The sequence below is a fragment of the Cucurbita moschata genome, unplaced genomic scaffold, assembly GCF_002738365.1.
Source record: "Cucurbita moschata cultivar Rifu unplaced genomic scaffold, Cmos_1.0 Cmo_Scf00020, whole genome shotgun sequence".
Lineage (NCBI taxonomy): Eukaryota > Viridiplantae > Streptophyta > Magnoliopsida > Cucurbitales > Cucurbitaceae > Cucurbita > Cucurbita moschata.
The window spans coordinates 2,162,617-2,180,319 of NW_019268536.1; the positions used below are offsets into that span (position 1 = coordinate 2,162,617).

Sequence of the window (17,703 nt, forward strand, 5' to 3'; positions counted from 1 at the left end):
ACTGCGTTGAAAGTGCTAAGCACGACCACATGCATTTCTAACTCAATGAACAGATTAAAATTAATAGATGCAAAGACAAGTACTCAGATTCATTAGATTTAAACGCTTATAAAGACTTTGAACAGTCTACACAATATCTTAGAATAGGACGAGCATGAATTCCATTCAAACCCGAAACCTACTCCTTCCCTCGAAATCTTAAACTCCCCTAATTTCAAAAGTGTCGAACAGTCAACCTTTTCTAATAGATTTGTCTTTTTTTTTTTGTGTATTTTTTTAAGGCTCCCCCATGTTCTACGGGTGGGAAAGCTTCCTTTTGACCATCGTTTTCACTGTTCAATCTGTTTTATTCGTTTATTGGGAATGGAGATTCATGGGATTTTCAAACCACCTTCTCCCTCTTTCCCCTCTTCTTTGACGCTTTGCTTCCTCCATTATTTCTTTCTTTCCTAATTTTTTAATACTAAATCACTCAAATCTTCGGCTCTGTTCTCGACTAATTTTTTTAGGGTTTTTTTCGATTCGTTGAAAAAAATGAAGTTCTACGTGGGAATATGTGACATTCGAGTAATGAAGCGGTATATAGATTAACTGGGCCCACATCTGAATGAGAGCAATCTTGAAGATAGAATGACTAAAAAAAGCTTAAAAGAGTTGAAAGTCACTACTAGGGACATCTTCGTGTTCAGTGGCTCAATCATAAGAACTTTAAAGTTTAGAGCAATTTTACGTTGACTGAGCAAATGAGAACAAAACATGCTGAAATGACTTGTATTTCTTTGTGGGAATAGTCTTAACTCTAAGAAGCAAAGAGTAAGTAACATGACTATGTCACAGGGTATGCAAATGAATATCAGGGTCATCATCTGAATTTCAAGTCCTAATTTAAATCATGGGCATGAGACGTTACAGTACACAACATCCTCAATTACGAGATGTCATTTATGGATATTACTGTTTTATCTTAATTTTCTATGCATTACGTTCTTTTACTAAAAAAAAAATCTTGATCCAAATCTTGCATATCAGACATTACAACACACAACATCATCAATTACGAGAGGTCTTGTAGGCTATTCTATGTGCATAAATAAGGGGATTTTGAACAAGAGTAAGAAGAGCCAAAACATTGAGTATGAGATGAGGTGAAGAAAGGCGTTTTAGATGCCATTAGGGTGACATATAGACCAATTGCCCTAAATTATTCGTTTTAGCTCATTGATAAACGTGTCTTCTTAATTCAACCTCTACATATATATTTTTCTTTGGATTTTATGTCCACTTGCCCCCTCCCTTTCATTTCATATTTTCAACCTATACTTTCCCTTTTTGACTCATACTTTTAGTTCGAGAATTAGGACCCGTTTTTATAAGTCAATAGAATTATTATACTCAAAACCCGACTCAAATAATCATTTATGAGTAGAAATTACTACCCTTCTAACCTTTTTTGTAACAGTTTAGACTCACCCACCGCTAGTAGATATTGCTACTAGAGAGAGGTTTTGGCTGTTACAAATGGTATCAGAGACAGACATTGAGCAGTGTGCCAACGAAGACGTTGGGCCACAAGGGAGTGGACTATGAGATTCCACATCCATCAGTTGGAGAGGATAACGAAACATTTCTTATAAGGGTATGGAAACCTTTCACTAACAGACGCTCTTTAAGTTAAGATTAAGGGCTATAACCGAACGAGTTTTTAGGAAGGTGGTGGTTTAGCACCACCCCTAGTAGATATTGTCTACTGGAGAGAGGTTTTGGTTGTTACAAATAGTATCAGAGCTAGACATTGAGCAGTGTGCCAAAGAGGACGTGGGGCTCCAAGAGAACTGTGAGATCCCACATTGATCAATTGGAGAGGAGAATGAAACATTCCTTATAAGGGTATGGAAACCTTTCACGTTTTGGCTGTTACAAATGGTATCAAAGCCAGACACTGAGCGGTGTGCCAACGAGGGCACTAGGTCCCAAGTGGGTGGACTATGAGATCCCACATCCATCGGTTGTAGAGGAGAATGAAACATTCTTTATAAGGGTATGAAAACCTTTCACGTATTGGCTGTTACAAATGGTATCAGAGCCAAACACTGAGCGGTGTGCCAACGAGGGCGCTGGGTCCTAAGTGGGTGGACTGTGAGATCCCACATCTATCGGTCGGAGAGGAGAACGAAACATTTCTTATAAGAATATGAAAACCTTTCACTAACCGACGCTCTTTAAATTAAAATTGAAGGCTATGACCGATTGACGAACGAGTTTCTAGGAAGGTGGTGGTTTAGCACCACTTACATATACATACCAAGGGGCTCATATAAAAGTCAAAATCTTCCGGCAATCCCAAACCAATACAATACTCAAAAGCTGCCAAAGTCTTTAAACAAATCTTAAACCTAATATGCTCTTGGATTTGGATCATTATTAATCCATTAAATAATGACGACTTCCTTACTAATATATTATCACTCAAAAGCAAATATACCCCTAACTTAACGATCAACTCGAGCCTTTGAAGTTAACAGTGATTTAACATATCAAATCTTTATCTAATGTCATTTCTTCTCTGGTAGATATCGATAATTCTCAGTTGTCGCACAAGATCGACGCTAAAATTATAAGAAATAAAATAAAGTAAAGGATAATGGGTGGGTGGTTGAGTTAGATAATGGGTCGTAGTTAAAAAGGATGAGGTGAATTAGGTGAAGAACCGACCATTGTTGGGATGTTTTTTCGGAAAAAAATAGAAACAAAAGAGCAAATGTGTGTCTTGTCGTTGTCACATGCAAGGCAACAAAGGGAGTTCATACAACTTAATTAGCAATCGGGTATTTCTCTAAACTACCCTTATTAATTCATTAATTAAACCAATCAATTTAATAAATTTAATTAATTAAAGGACAAAAAAGCCAATCAAAATTTCAAAATTTATGAGATGATTGTGGAGTGTATCATTGTATTTAGCACAAAATGGAAGCACATGGCTGAGATAATTATATTCTCTCTCTCTCTCATGTAACATGTAGAGGGTAACATGATCTTGTCAAAAACTCAATTTTTTTATTTAGTACTTCTTTTTCTTGGAGACCCTTCTATTTCATCTAAAAAATTGTTTCTTTTCGACTAAAAATATTGATATAATTAAGTTCGTTTTGAATTCAACAATGATTTAGTATGATATTTGTGATGTCCCACATTTGTTGGGAGGAAAACAAACCACCATTTACAAGGGTATGGAAATCTTTCCCTAGTAGACGCGTTTTAAAGTCTTGAGGGGAAGCCCAAAGAGAAAAATCTGCTAGCGGTGGATCTGGGCCGTTACAAATGGTATGAGAGCTAGACACCGGACGATATGCCAGCCTTCTCGTCGCTTTTCCCCAAACGGGGGTAGACACGAGGCAGTGTGCCAGTAAGGACGTTGGACCTCGAAAGGGGGTGGATTGTGATGCCCCACATTGGTTGGGGAGGAGAACAAACCGCCATTTATAAGGATGTGGAAACTTTCCCCAAGTAAATGCATTTTAAAGCCTAAAAGAGAAAGCCTAAAGATGATAATATTTGCTAGCGGTGGATCTGGGCCGTTACAATATTAGGATCTAACACGACATCGAAGTAGAGGGTTTTGTGTTCAATCTTAAACTTTTGACTTCCTTGATGATTTAACATGCCATCAAAGTAGAAGGTCGTGTGGACAAACTCCTGTACTGGGTTTATTGTTGTGACACTTGAATATAAAGGGAGTATATGAATGAACCGAGAGCAATCATAAGTATATGATAACTAAGAAAAACTTGCAAGAATTGAACAAGGTGCATCTTTATTTTTCGATAGCTCAATCATAAGAACTTCATCGTTAAACATACTTTACTTGGAGCAGTTTTATGTTAGGCAGCTTATTGGGAATTTTCCTAAGATCTGCATGTGAGTGAGGACAAAACATACTAGAACGACTCGTGCTAGTTTGTGGGGACAATGTTCATTCTAATGACCATGTTACAGAGAACCTCTAGAGCTATCAGGTGCTGAATTCAGATATCAAATCCCGAGCACAAAAGAAAATAAATGAAACCCAATAATGAAAATGATGAGCATGCAAAAAGGTAAAAGGTGGGAGATTTTTGAATGATGAAGGAAATGATGATGAGATTTGAATAGATTCATCTCTCTTAGCCTTAGGCAATCATAAGCTGCGTCATGTTTTTCTTCTTAAACCAAATTAATTAAATATAATTTTGATTAAAGTTCCTTCCACCCTTTGCATGCGTATAATTCTGTGAGGCTTACCGATTTGGTTAGTACACAAATCATGATTAACACTCTTTTTGTTTTTAATTAATTAACCTTAATTCAGAGATTTCAATTTAATTAGTATTATTATTTTAAATAAAAAAAATGTCATATTTTGTTAATAATGAGGTGATTGATGGAGAACATGCAATTATGATGGGTATGAAGTGGATCAGATCATTTCCTCATTCATGGTTGACTATGTACATAAATCATTGACTTCTCCAAATTATATTCTTTTCTTCCTTTTTCTTTGCTTCTAATTATAACTTCTCTTCTTCTTTTTAAATTATGAACAAATTAACAACAAACTTTCATCATGAGTCAAGTTAATTGAGCGATTCTGTGTTAATCAATCATGTTTAGATGTTGGTTGAATAAATTTTAATTGATTTTGAGCTAAATAAGTGATTTAGGGTTCATGTTTCCTCAAATACATCCATGTTTTTTAGTATAGTTTATCAAATGATTTGGTTTTTTTACTTTGTGTTTAAGTGAAGCACTTATTGCAACAACGTTTTAGAAGGTACGAGTTAAAATTTTCTTAAATCGAGTATCAGTGGAAGACTCACTTTTCTCTAGAGTCGACCATAACTCTTTTTTCTTGAAACTAGAAGACAAGCAATGCGTGGAGAATTTGTGTTTGTAGGATAGAGTGAATATGTAACAGCTCAAGTTCGTTGCTAGTAGATATTGTCATCTTTAGGTTTTTCCTTTCGGACTATCCCTCGAGGTTTTTAAAATGCGTTAGGGAGAGGTTTCCACACCCTTATAAAGAATGTTTCATTCCCCTAATCCAACCAATGTGGGATCTTACAATTCACCCTCATTCAGGGCCCAATGTCCTTGTTGACGTTTGTTTCCCTCTCCAATCTATGTGAGGTCTCATAATCCACCTCTCTTTGGGGCCAGTATCCTCGTTGACACTCATTCCTCTCTCCAATTGATGTGCGATCTCACAATCCACCCCCCTTTGAGGCCCAACATCCTCACTGACACTCGTTCCTCTCTCTAATCGATATGAGATTTCACAATCCACCCCCTTTAGGACCCAGCATCCTCACTGACACTCGTTCTCTCTCCAATTGATGTGCAATCTCCAATCCACCCCCTCGGGGTCCAGCGTTCTCACTGACACTCGGTCCTCTCCAATCAATGTGAGATCTCACAATCCACCGCCTTCAAGACCAACATTCTCGTTGACACTCGTTTCTCTCTCCAATCGACATGCGATCTTACAGAATATAAGTTGGAGTTCAGGGTAATTGACCTTAAAATCAAATACCTTCCTCATGGTGTAATATTTTAGGGTTCATGTTCATATATCAATCTCTTCATGTTGTTCTACCTCCCCTATAGAGAATGCAAAAAGAGAAAGATATATACATTAAAAAAAAAAAGGAACTTTTGAGAGTATCACATGCAAACCCCTTTTTACATATGTTTGATTTATAGAGAACCAATTATGATGCAAAGTTAGTAGGGCCCCTACTCCTATGGAGTTTTCCTCATTCATTTTGGGTAATAAAACATGATATAATAGATTATTCCACAAATTTGGGTTATTTATACCCACACCAACATGCAACTCCCCTAAAACAAGCCCTACTACACTCATTCCCTTCTCTCTCTCTCCCTTTGTCACCTTTTTCCATGGACTTCAAGAACTCCAACACCAACTCCCCTTCCCCATCCAAGCCAAGAAGAAAGCACCATGACCAACACCCACACCCACACCCACAAGAGCCCACAAGGTTTCTAGGAGTTCGACGACGCCCATGGGGTCGATACGCCGCTGAAATTCGAGACCCATCTACCAAAGAAAGGCATTGGCTTGGCACCTTTGACACTGCCGAGGAGGCTGCCTTGGCCTACGACCGTGCGGCTCGCTCCATGCGTGGCTCCAAAGCTCGCACCAACTTTGTCTATTCCGACATGCCTCATGGCTCATCCGTCACCACCATTATCTCCCCTGATGACTCCCAACTCTTCCCTCCAACCCCAACCCCAACCCCAACCTCCCACCCCCAAACCCAACCCAACCACCTTTGCTTCACCCTTCACGACGACCCGTTCACTGCCACCTCATTCCCCGGAAACGACTGGCTCCCCGACACCGACTCTTATCAGCCTGTCACTGCCTTCATGGACACCGGTATCCCACACCACGACGCCGAGCTCCCCCCGCTTCCACCTGACGCTTCTTCTTCCTATAACGATTGTGCCACCATGATTGATTGGTCCTCTTCCTCTTCTTCCTCTTTTATCGGCTTCGATTCGAACGCGCCTTTGCCGCCCTTTCCCGATGCCAATAACGACGCCTTCGGATTCGATTCATCGTCCAATTACTTCTACTGAGCTGAATAAATGTCGTGATTTTCTTAATTTGTGAGTTTAATGTTGTTTAAGGTACAAGAGGTTTGTGTGTTTTTGTTTTTCCTTTTTGAATGGAATGGCGGCACTCAAGCTCAGAAACTGTCTGATGACGTGTTATATATATATATATATAAATATATTTATTTTTGGAGGTTATCAGTATAGTAATCTATGGCTACTGCTCACTCTGTGTGTGTGCTTGTAACAATTGTTCAAGATTGTGATTAAACAATTACTTCAATTATCTCTCACACGTTCTCTTTTTTTTTTTTTTCTTTTTTTTTTTCATATTTGGATTTATACACTTTATGGTTCCTATATTAAGACTTATCCCAATAATAATAATAATATATTCGAATAAACTTTTTATTCGAGGTTTGGGGTGTACGTATGATCCGATGAAATGACTAATTCAAACTACCCAACCTAAATTGTAAAAATTGAGTAAGATTAGATTGTTTTTTTTTTTTTCGATCTGGGTTAGAATTTTTAGAAAGACGAAAATTCAATTTGGTTTGCGGGTTTTTTTTTTGTGGGGTTAACCCGACCAACTTGAAAATTGAGTTGCAACCCGATCCTATCCTACTTTTAAAAATTATTAAGAATGTTTAACGTTTGTAACAGATGTTTGATGTGTTGTGACTTGTAAGTATTTGATATTTGAAGTTTATGAGATTTTAGTTATTAATACAATATGTATCCGACCCCCCAACTCTGGAAGATATGACCTACTTTGAATGATTTAATCAAATGATTCATAGAGAGATATTGGAGTTGATATCATATACAATGAATTTGTAGAGGAGTGAATCACAAAATATCTAATCTCTCTTCATAAAATCGTTTATTAAAAAAATTAATATTTCATGAGATGTTCATATGCGACACGATCGTAATGGTGAATGAGTTATGAACTTTTGTCTCTAAAGACCCTTTAATTTTTATGCGCGAAATTAATTTTGTAGCTATTCAATAACTCTATATTCTAATAACTCGGCCAAGTAATAAGTTGAGAATATAATCTCATAAGATAAGATTCACTCTTACCCATATAAATTTAAGTGCTGGGTACTTTCTTTTAATACTAATTACGGGACTTGAACAATAAAACACAGCTCAAATCTCGAGCAAATGAGAAATTATTAGGGTTAAGCTTAAGCCTACTAAAATCAGAATATAAGAACAGAATTGCACGCTATATAATGTGCCGGTAGGAAATGGTCTAAAGACGTCGAACGGTGCTTAAAACATGTAACCCGAGCCGAATAAACCGTCGGAGCCGAGTTGGAGCCACATCGAGCCTTAGACAGAGGGTCGTGGGTCGTTGGGTCGTTGGGGGTAGACGGATCAATTGCGGGGCAAGCGTGTGCGCAGGTCGGGTATACTGATGGAGTGCGCGGGTGACCTGAGAGCTGGGCGTATGGGGTTGGGCCGAGCTTGCACGTGGACTTGAAGATGCATGCGACCCAAAGGAATGGTAGTGTGGGCTCGCATTCTGGGCTCAAGGAAGCCAATGGGCCGAAAACAAGATTGTGGGCCAGAGGCACTGGAAGAGGCAAGGTGGGCTCAAGACTGGATTTCGGGGTCTGATCCGAGTCCGAACCCGAATACCCATGAATACCCATGGGTTTTTGAGTAAATGTCTACAAAAGAAACAAAAACATATATTTTTTTTTTTAAACAATTAAAGATTATATTGCTGATATTCGGAATTTATTCCTTAAATAAATATAAAATACATAAAACCAACAAGTTTTTAGGTACACACCACAGGACATCCTAGGATCAACTTCCGTACCTGTCCATTTATTAAATAATTATATAAGAAAGTAAACTCTTTTTCCCCCCTTTTTCTCTTATTTTCTTTTTTTTTTTAATATTTATTTGTTTATATTTTGAGATAAATAAAATAAATAACTTAGATTATGTTGACTATATATATAACTATATAATAACCTTAATAATTGGTTGCATATGCTAAGCATGTTCCTAGAAGGTGAAATTCTCAATTCAACCCAATATATATATATGTGACAAGCCAGGTTCACGGGTACATAAATGAGCCGCTTGGTAGATCCACGTGCACGGGCTGTGTGGAGAAGTACCACACATTCAACCCTGCTCGAACTAGAAAGAGCTTAAGGTCATGTTACGTTATTTTAAAATGGATATGATCCATCATATTTGTGTGTGATTGCATTACCTGACCCCAATAGTGGGGTTACTTTTAAATATTTCTTAAAATACTCAAACCACGTGCTATTTTTATATTTCAGTTAAAAGTAAAACGCTTCTGCACGAATGACGGTGATGCTATAATGGCCATAAAAACTAAGCTTAAATAGCAGTATGCACTGTTTCGTAGTCTATATGTAGTTTAGAGTTTTCATTCCCGTACTTAAATTTACATCGATGTTTCGTTACAACATTGTTGACATTTCTTATTCTAAATTGAACATATAAATCCATGCCTTTATTATTAACTTTCTCCGCATATATTATTAAAGGTATACATATAGTGACGTTTCTAATTTAGGTAAAATTAGAAGCGTACACGAAACAAATTGTTTTTATGACATCATTAATTATGCAATAATATTAAATATTTTATTCATACAAATGTACAATTATTGTTTAAAAACAATTAACAATTTAATTAGATGAGAAAATAATATTATATCATTTGTAGAACAAGAATTACCAAATAAATTAAATAAATATTTAAATTATTCAACTCCCTTGTCCAATTACATTCCAAATCCCAATTTAAATTACCAAATTGATGCATTATTGTTAATAATTGGCGTAATTTAATAAAATAAATAAATGATAATCAATTTTGTTGTCCATGTCCAACATTCAACAATCATGACTTTTACTTTAATATTTATTTTGTAGGTTTGAATTTAAATTTGTTTAATTTCATAATATAGTATTTAAAAAACATTACTTTTTCGTATAATTTAATTAATTTAATTTCAAAATATCTAATTTAATCCATGTATTTATATATTTTGTTCAATTTAATTTTCAAAATTTTGATTCGGCACCTGATGGTCCGATATTCTCTTGCATTTCCTGCAAAATGGTCACTTTACTTACTCATCGCTTCTAAGAATGAAGACTATTCTCATAAATAAACACGAGTCCTTCTAACATGCTGAATGGTCATAAAGAATATTATGATAAAGCAGTGTATATTAATGATAAATATTTTTTTTTAATTTTTTAAAATAGTTTGAAAGTATTAATGAGAATTTAAAATTTAAAGATATTTTTTAAATATTTTGAAAATTAAATGGTATAATTTTAGGTGAGTTTAGGTGGCTGATTTTTTTTTTCATATTAATTGGATTAAGATTCCAATCCCAATTAAAATGTTATAATTAAATGCATTATTGTTAATAATTGTCATTATTTAATGATAATTTAATGGTAATGATTTTTGCTGTCCGTATCGTTGAGGCTTTGAAAGCGGCAAATGGGGACTCCGTGTTTCTCATATTTGACTTTTACATTTTAAATAAATTATTTTATTAATCTGTTTTTCTTTTATATTTTCTATTTTTATATTTATTTTATACCATTTTCAAATTTTACTTAATAATATATATTTTTTCCTCTAATTTTAACTTTTAATTATAAACATCATCGATTTAAACTACAAATGTGTAGTAGATATTGTCCGCTTTGACCTATTATGTATCATCGTCAACCTTATAGTTTTAAAACATGTCTCCTATGGAGAGAGTCTAACGCTACTTCGACCAATGGCTTGCACTCTCTTATAGTTGGCTCTGATATCATTTGTAATGGTCCAAGGCCACTTCTAGCAGATAATGTCTGCTTTTGCCTATTATGTATCGTCATTAAACTCACGGTTTTAAAAGACGTTAGCCCCCAAAGAGAGTAGATTGTGAGATCCCACATAGGTTGGAGAGGAGAAAACACATTCCTTATACAGGTGTGAAAACTTCTCCCTAGTGAACGTGTTTTAAAACCTCGAGACTAATGACGATACATAACGGACCAAAGTAGACAATATCTGTTAATGGTGAGCTTGGGCTATTATAGAATCTTTCCAAGTAGAGAATTGTCAATTTTGAGTCAACTCGCAATTAGCATTCCCGTAGTTCATGATTCAATCTCTCACCCTATAATGATTGAGTTCAAGAAAGAAAGAAAAAGTCAACTTTGTAAATCCATTCAGATAAATCCTAGTAGACAGGGAAAATGGGACGAGATGAGACGATGAGGTAGGAGGAAAAGAGAATATAGGGGATCTAGGTTAATTTTTGCTTTTCTCGCTCTTTCTCTCTATGCACGTCTCTCTCACGAGTTTTTCGTCTTATTCCCTCACACTCTCGTTCTCTCTCCCTTTCTCACTTCCTCTATACCAAATTTGTTCAATGTTTGGAAAAACATCACACGTTGCCACCAAACGACATTTCTCAAAGGAACAAGAACTAACTCCGCTCGTTGTTGTCATCATTGTTATCACCGAGAGGAATAAGGCATGATGGAGTGTCCCGGCGAGGGAAAAGAGTAAAAGTTAGAAAAGAAAATATTAAAAAAAAATTAAAAAGGGTTAGAAAACTTTATTTTTTAGAAACCGAGTTAAATATCATTTCAGGACGCTTATTTTGGAGGTACATGGAAACAAATATTAAAAAAAAACATATTTGAATAAAATAAGCAAATAATTTCTTAAAATTCGTGCAAGTTCGTTGAATCCTAGAATGATTTATGATTAATTAATGATGTCTTAACTTATTAATCCTAGTATGTCAAAGGTCATCCCATGAATCACAACCCTTTTAAGTCAAAAGATTTATATTAGAGTAATTAACACGTATCTACTAAATTATATAGCTGACTTTCAATTTCATTGGATGATCATATAATACATCACTAATCCAACCTAATAATTGCTACTAAACTAATCCCAAAAACTGCCTTTTTGGCCTTTTCCAGCTGATTCTGTTCATTATAAATTTGAATGCCAACAACAAGAAGCCACACACAAGCCAGTGAAAGACAATGGCCGACGACAAAGTGGGCGAAGGCAACAACAACTTGGGTAGCCGAAAGCCTTCATGGGCAACCCTCCGCCGTGTCGACTCGCTCAATCTCGAGGCTGGAAGGGTTCCGGCCGCCACCGCTCATCAACCTTACAGGGTAAGGAATTTAAAGATGAAAGATTAAATGTAGTGTTAAGAATCATGAATCTACGCAATAGTATATTATTGTTTATTTTGAGAATAATCTCGGGTGACTTTGAGTTTAGTTTCCTAAAATGTCTTGTACCAGTAGAGATAGTGTTCAGTGTTTATAAACTCATGATCGTCCCCTTAATTAGTCAATGTGGAACTTCCCTCCCTCGATCAAAGTGCACCATAGAACCTCCCATGAGGCCTATAGAGCCCTCGAACAACCTCCTCTTAATTGAGGCTTGACTCCTTTCTTGGAACCCTTGAACAAAATATACCCTTGTTCGACACTTGAGTCACTTTTGACTACACCTTCAAGTCTCACAACCTTCTTGTTTGATAATTGAGAATTCTATTGACATGATTAAGTTAAGGGCATGACTCTGATATCATGTTAGGAACCATGATTCTTCGTAATGATATGATATTCTCCACTTTGAACATAAGCTCTCGTGACTTTTTTCCCAAAATGCTTCATACCAATAAAAACAGTGTTTCTTGTTTATAAACTCATGATTGTACTCTTAATTAGCCAACGTGGAACTCCTTCTCAACCATCCTCAATATTTACAATAATCTATCAACTTAAGCTTTTCTTATGGGTATTAGGTGAATTGGCAAAGGACTTTGAGCTTGGCGTTTCAGAGCATGGGAGTAGTGTATGGCGACATCGGAACATCACCGTTGTACGTGTTTGCGAGCACTTTCAGCAACGGCATCGACAACACGGAGGACGTGATCGGAGTTCTGTCGCTTATAATCTACACCATAGCGTTGGTTCCATTATTGAAGTACGTTTTGATTGTGTTGTGGGCGAATGACAACGGCGACGGTGGGACCTTCGCTCTATATTCGCTGCTGTGCCGGTACGTGAAAGTGGGATTGATTCCAAATGACCAGCCGGAGGACAGGGAACTGTCCAATTACCAGCTGGTCGTGCCTTCCAACCTGAGACGGTCTCAGAAGGTGAAGGACAAGCTTGAGAACAGTATGTTTGCAAAGGTTGCCCTTTTTCTTGTCACCATTGCTGGGACTTCCATGGTTATTGGAGATGGGGTTCTCACTCCCGCTATCTCAGGTATCGGTTATACTATTCTTCTTCTTGTTCTTGTTCGGGTTCTCGTTCTTGTTCCAGAATTCAAATATTTAATTTTTTTTGTTAAAGATATATGTGTTATAATTAGGTATATATTAAAAAATTTAATTTTTTATTTTAACCCTAAATACAGATGTTTACTGATCATGGCCTCAGATTAGAGAATAGGAGCTGGATCTGAGAGAGATTTCTTTTCGTGAGCTAAATGAGGCCCGAGATTTGATTATATTCCTATCTTCCACCCAATTTTTGGCCTCATCTCATCTCATCCCGTCCCTCTAGTTTCGGTTTATTTAAATAAATTTGTTCAATTTTAAGGTTTAAGACTATATTGTAATATTAAATTTTAAATTTTAAAAAATTATGGTGGTACAATTTATATAATATTTTTTCTTTTATATATTTTACTTTTTTAAATAAAATTTATATTAGAAAAAAATTGAGAAAAATATTTCATTTTATTTATAAAAATAAATATAGAATTTTGCAGAAATGGAGATGGAACAGGTGAAGTTGACAGGGAAGAATTCTCTATCTCACCTCGTCCCATAGACATTTCAAAATGATTACCAAACCGTTACATAATTATAATTAACTATATTCTAATTATAATTAACAATATTCTTTGATTTGTGCAGTGCTCTCGGCCGTGAGTGGAATCAAGTCACTAGGGACAGGTACAAACCACTTTTTTTTTTTTTTTTTTCACGTTGGTCGAGTATCAAATTTAATCATAAATTTAAAATCTCGTCACGTTAAACTTTTGACTATAAAAGTCGTCGGAAGCTAACTAATTTTAAGAATAGATGTGTATATAATCGATCGGGCCGAATGAATATCGGTAACTTGATCGTTGGGGAAAGTGATGATTAAAATTGTACACAGATGCGGTTGTGGGGATATCGGTAGCAATTCTTGTGATCCTGTTCAGCATTCAACGATTTGGAACAGACAAAGTGGGGTTCTCGTTTGCCCCAATAATCTTTATATGGTTTTCATTCATCGGTGGCATTGGCCTCTTCAACCTGTTCAAGCATGACCCTGCCGTTCTCAAAGCTTTTAACCCTAAGTATATCTTTGATTACTTCAAGAGAAATGGCAGGCAAGCTTGGGTTTCCCTTGGTGGAGTTTTTCTTTGCATTACAGGTCTCTTTCTCTCTCTCTCTCCACTTTTGTTGACTTTTTTGTCACTCCTTTGACTTATTTTCCTAAGTTTTGAGTTCATGTTCATATGGTGTATAGGGACTGAAGCCATGTTTGCTGATTTGGGTCACTTCAATGTTCGAGCTATTCAGGTAAGCGACTAGATCAGGGCTGTACAGATTGAGTTGGATTGGGTTGGGTTTGAGTAATCTGTTACACGAATTCGAAATTTTGGATTGATTGTGTTGATGACCCGAACAACCCAAATAGAGTTCACAACCCAACTCTCTGTTTTGGGTTGTGGATTGATTGTGTTGATGATCCGAACAGCCCAAATAGAGTTCACAACCCAACTCTCTGTTTTGGGTTGTGTTGAGTTGGATTGTCCCGTTGTTCTTTTTCTTTTAATTATTTGTATATTAATAACTAAAATTACAAGTCATAACACATTCGTGTGACAAATGTCAAATATTTTTAATTTTCATAATAATTTTAAAAATAGAATAGGGTTGGATTGTAAACCATGTTTCTAGGTTGACCGGGCAAAAAAGAAAAAAGTCAACCGGTGAATTGACCCGAATTCTGGGTTTTTCGAAAATTCAACCTAACCCAACTGAAAAAATAGATAATTCAACCCAATATTTATGGTTTGTGTTATGTAGTCCGAATTGAATTGAAAGATCAGATCTAGATTAAACTTGTAATTTACAATTTTGCAGATTAGTTTCGGTTCTATCGTATTCCCTGCTTTGATAGCTGCCTACAGTGGGCAAGCTGCATATCTAAGAAAATTCCCGGGCCACGTCGGCAATACTTTCTACGATTCAATTCCAGGTCAGCTGCTTACGTCATTAAGTTTTTTTTTAATTATATCTTTGTAATCACAAATGGTTAATAAAATGACAAGATAACATGTGAGATCCTACATTGGTTGGAGAACGAAACGAAAAGCATTTTTTACAAGGGTGTGAAAACCTTTTCCTAGCCGACCCATTTTTAAAATCTTAAGTGAAGTGTGCTTGTACTATTTCGAATGGTACCAGAGCCAGACACTGAATGATGTGCTAGCGAGTACGCTGAGCCCCGAAAGGGGTGGACACCAACATTCTTTACAATGGTGTGAAAACCTTGAGGAGAAACCCTAAACCCTACTAATTTCTCAACTAATTCCTCTGAATGGTTGTAGGTCCTTTGTACTGGCCAACGTTCGTAGTTGCGGTGGCGGCATCAATCATAGCAAGCCAAGCAATGATCTCAGGAGCATTTGCAATAATATCACAGTCCTTGTCTCTAGGCTGCTTCCCCAGAGTTAAAGTCGTTCATACTTCACACAAGTACGAAGGCCAAGTCTACATCCCGGAGATCAATTACCTTCTAATGTTGGCTTGTGTCATCGTTAGCGCCGCCTTCCAAACCACGGAGAACATCGGCCACGCCTACGGCATCGCCGTCGTCACCGTCATGATCATGACCACTGGCATGGTTTCTCTCATCATGATCGTCATTTGGAAAACCAGCATTTGGTGGATCGCTTTGTTCCTTCTCGTCTTCGGCTCCATCGAGCTTCTCTACTTCTCATCCGTCCTCTATAAGTTCACTCAAGGAGGGTTTCTCCCCCTCGTCCTTGCCCTTTTCCTCATGGCTGTCATGATCGTTTGGCATTATGTTCATAGGGAGAGATACGTGTTCGAGCTCAAAAACAAGGTCTCCTCAGGCTACATAACCGAGTTGGCTTGTAACCCTAATGTCAACCGAATTCCTGGAATTGGCCTTCTCTACTCCGAGTTGGTTCAGGGTATTCCTCCTATCTTCCCTCACTTCATTTCCAGCATTCCCTCGGTTCATTCTGTCATCATTTTCGTCTCCATCAAGTCCATTCCGATCAGCAAAGTCGAGCCCAAGGAGCGGTTTTTGTTTCGGCACGTGGAGCCGAGGGAGTATCGAATGTTTCGGTGTGTGGTCAGGTATGTTATGCTAATGCTTACTTATAAACCCATGATCAACCCCTTAATTAGCAGATACAGGACTCCTCACCATCAATCCTCAATAATCCTCCCCTCGAACAAAATACACCATAGAGCCTCTCCTGAGACCAATGGAGCCCTCGAACAATCTCTCCTTAATTGACACATTGATCATAAGCTCTTATGGCTTTGCTTTCGGCTTTCCAAAAGGCCTCATACCAAAGGAGATGTATTCCTTAAACCCATAACCCAAGCCCACCGCTAACGGAGTCTCTTTGAGTTTTTTCTTTTGGGCTTATCCTCAAGATTTTAAAACGTTAACCAGGGAGAGGTTTTCACATCTTTATAAACAATCTCATAATCCACCCCCTTAGGGGCCAGTGTCCTCGTGGGCACATTGCCCCTGTCTGACTCTGATACCATTGCCCCTGTCTGACTCTGATACCATTTGTAACAGCTCAAGCCCACCGCTAACAGATATTGTCCTCTTTGCCCATGAACAACCCCTTAATTAGCCAACGTGAGACTCCCCCAATAATCCTCAACAAAACCACCATTAAACTTAAATTCATCGGTTATTAGCATTCGGGTTTTGATTCCTAAATTGCGACGCAGATATGGATACAAAGACGTGATCACCGGATCAGCCGAGTTCGAGCGGCAGCTGGTGGACAGTTTGAAAGAATTCATACGCCAAGAACACATAATGCTGGAAGGGATCCCATTAGAGCCAACCTCAAACCAGAGCCACTCAGGCAAAATAGAACCAACAAAAGCAAAACCCTCTTCTTCATCTGCAGCAACAGTGCACGTCGAAGGAACTGCAGCGGAAGTAGCGAGCCAGTCACGGCGTTCGTCGGGGTCCATTCAGTCGTTCAACGCTTCAAAATCGAGGCACTCATCAAACGCCATAGCTGCGGGAGGGGCAGTAGAAGAAGAGATGCAGTTCGTAGAGAAAGCAATGGAGAAAGGCGTGGTTTATCTGTTGGGAGAAGCAGAGGTGGTGGCTGAGCCAGAATCTTCACTGTTTAAGAAGATAGTGGTGAATTATGCGTATAGTTTCTTGAGGAAGAACTTTAGGCAAGGGGAGAATATTCTTGAGATTCCTCGTACCAGGCTTCTAAGGGTTGGAATGACTTATGAAATATGACAAGAACAGTGTGTTGTTCGTATGTTTTAAGGTTTTAAGTTGGTTTTTTGTTGGAATATATGTATATTACGTCGTACTTGTGTGTGTTGAAAAAGGTTTTTAGGGTACGGTTGGGTTGTTGGTCGGGTTGTTTATAACAAACAGGCTCTCGAGACGATGAGTATCTATCTTGGTTTTCTTCTGCTTTAATTGAGAAGAGTTATCGAGTCGATGAGTACCCATCAAGGGTATTTGATATATGTAGCTAACTGTTTCATCTGTATAAGATTCAAATAAGGATTCAGAATCTGGGTTCGACACCTAATGATCCTGTCATTTCCTTGGTACATGGTTACGTTACTTGTGTGAGGCATCTCAGAGAGCGACACCTAATGACCCGACATTTTCCTGATTCATGGTTATGTTACTTACGTGAGGATAAGCGTGCGACACCTAATAACTCCGATATTTTCCTACGACATGGTTGCATTACTTACGTGA

At 37.5% G+C, this 17,703-nt stretch overlaps 2 protein-coding genes across 2 annotated transcripts; both read left to right on the forward strand.

Moving 5' to 3' along the window:
* The first annotated feature begins 5,899 nt into the window (after positions 1-5,899).
* On the forward strand, positions 5,900-6,777 carry LOC111457873 (ethylene-responsive transcription factor LEP-like). The gene has a single exon (XM_023100298.1). It carries the CDS (start codon positions 5,938-5,940, stop codon positions 6,640-6,642), a length of 705 nt encoding a protein of 234 aa, XP_022956066.1. The 5' UTR covers positions 5,900-5,937; the 3' UTR covers positions 6,643-6,777.
* A 4,923-nt stretch (positions 6,778-11,700) lies between these two features.
* On the forward strand, positions 11,701-17,279 carry LOC111457497 (potassium transporter 5). The gene is made up of 8 exons (XM_023099717.1): positions 11,701-11,838; positions 12,480-12,948; positions 13,605-13,643; positions 13,852-14,112; positions 14,209-14,261; positions 14,829-14,943; positions 15,296-16,073; positions 16,689-17,279. The coding sequence occupies exons 1-8, from the start codon at positions 11,701-11,703 to the stop codon at positions 17,221-17,223; spliced, it is 2,388 nt and encodes a 795-aa protein (XP_022955485.1). The 3' UTR covers positions 17,224-17,279.
* The last annotated feature ends 424 nt before the right edge of the window (positions 17,280-17,703 follow it).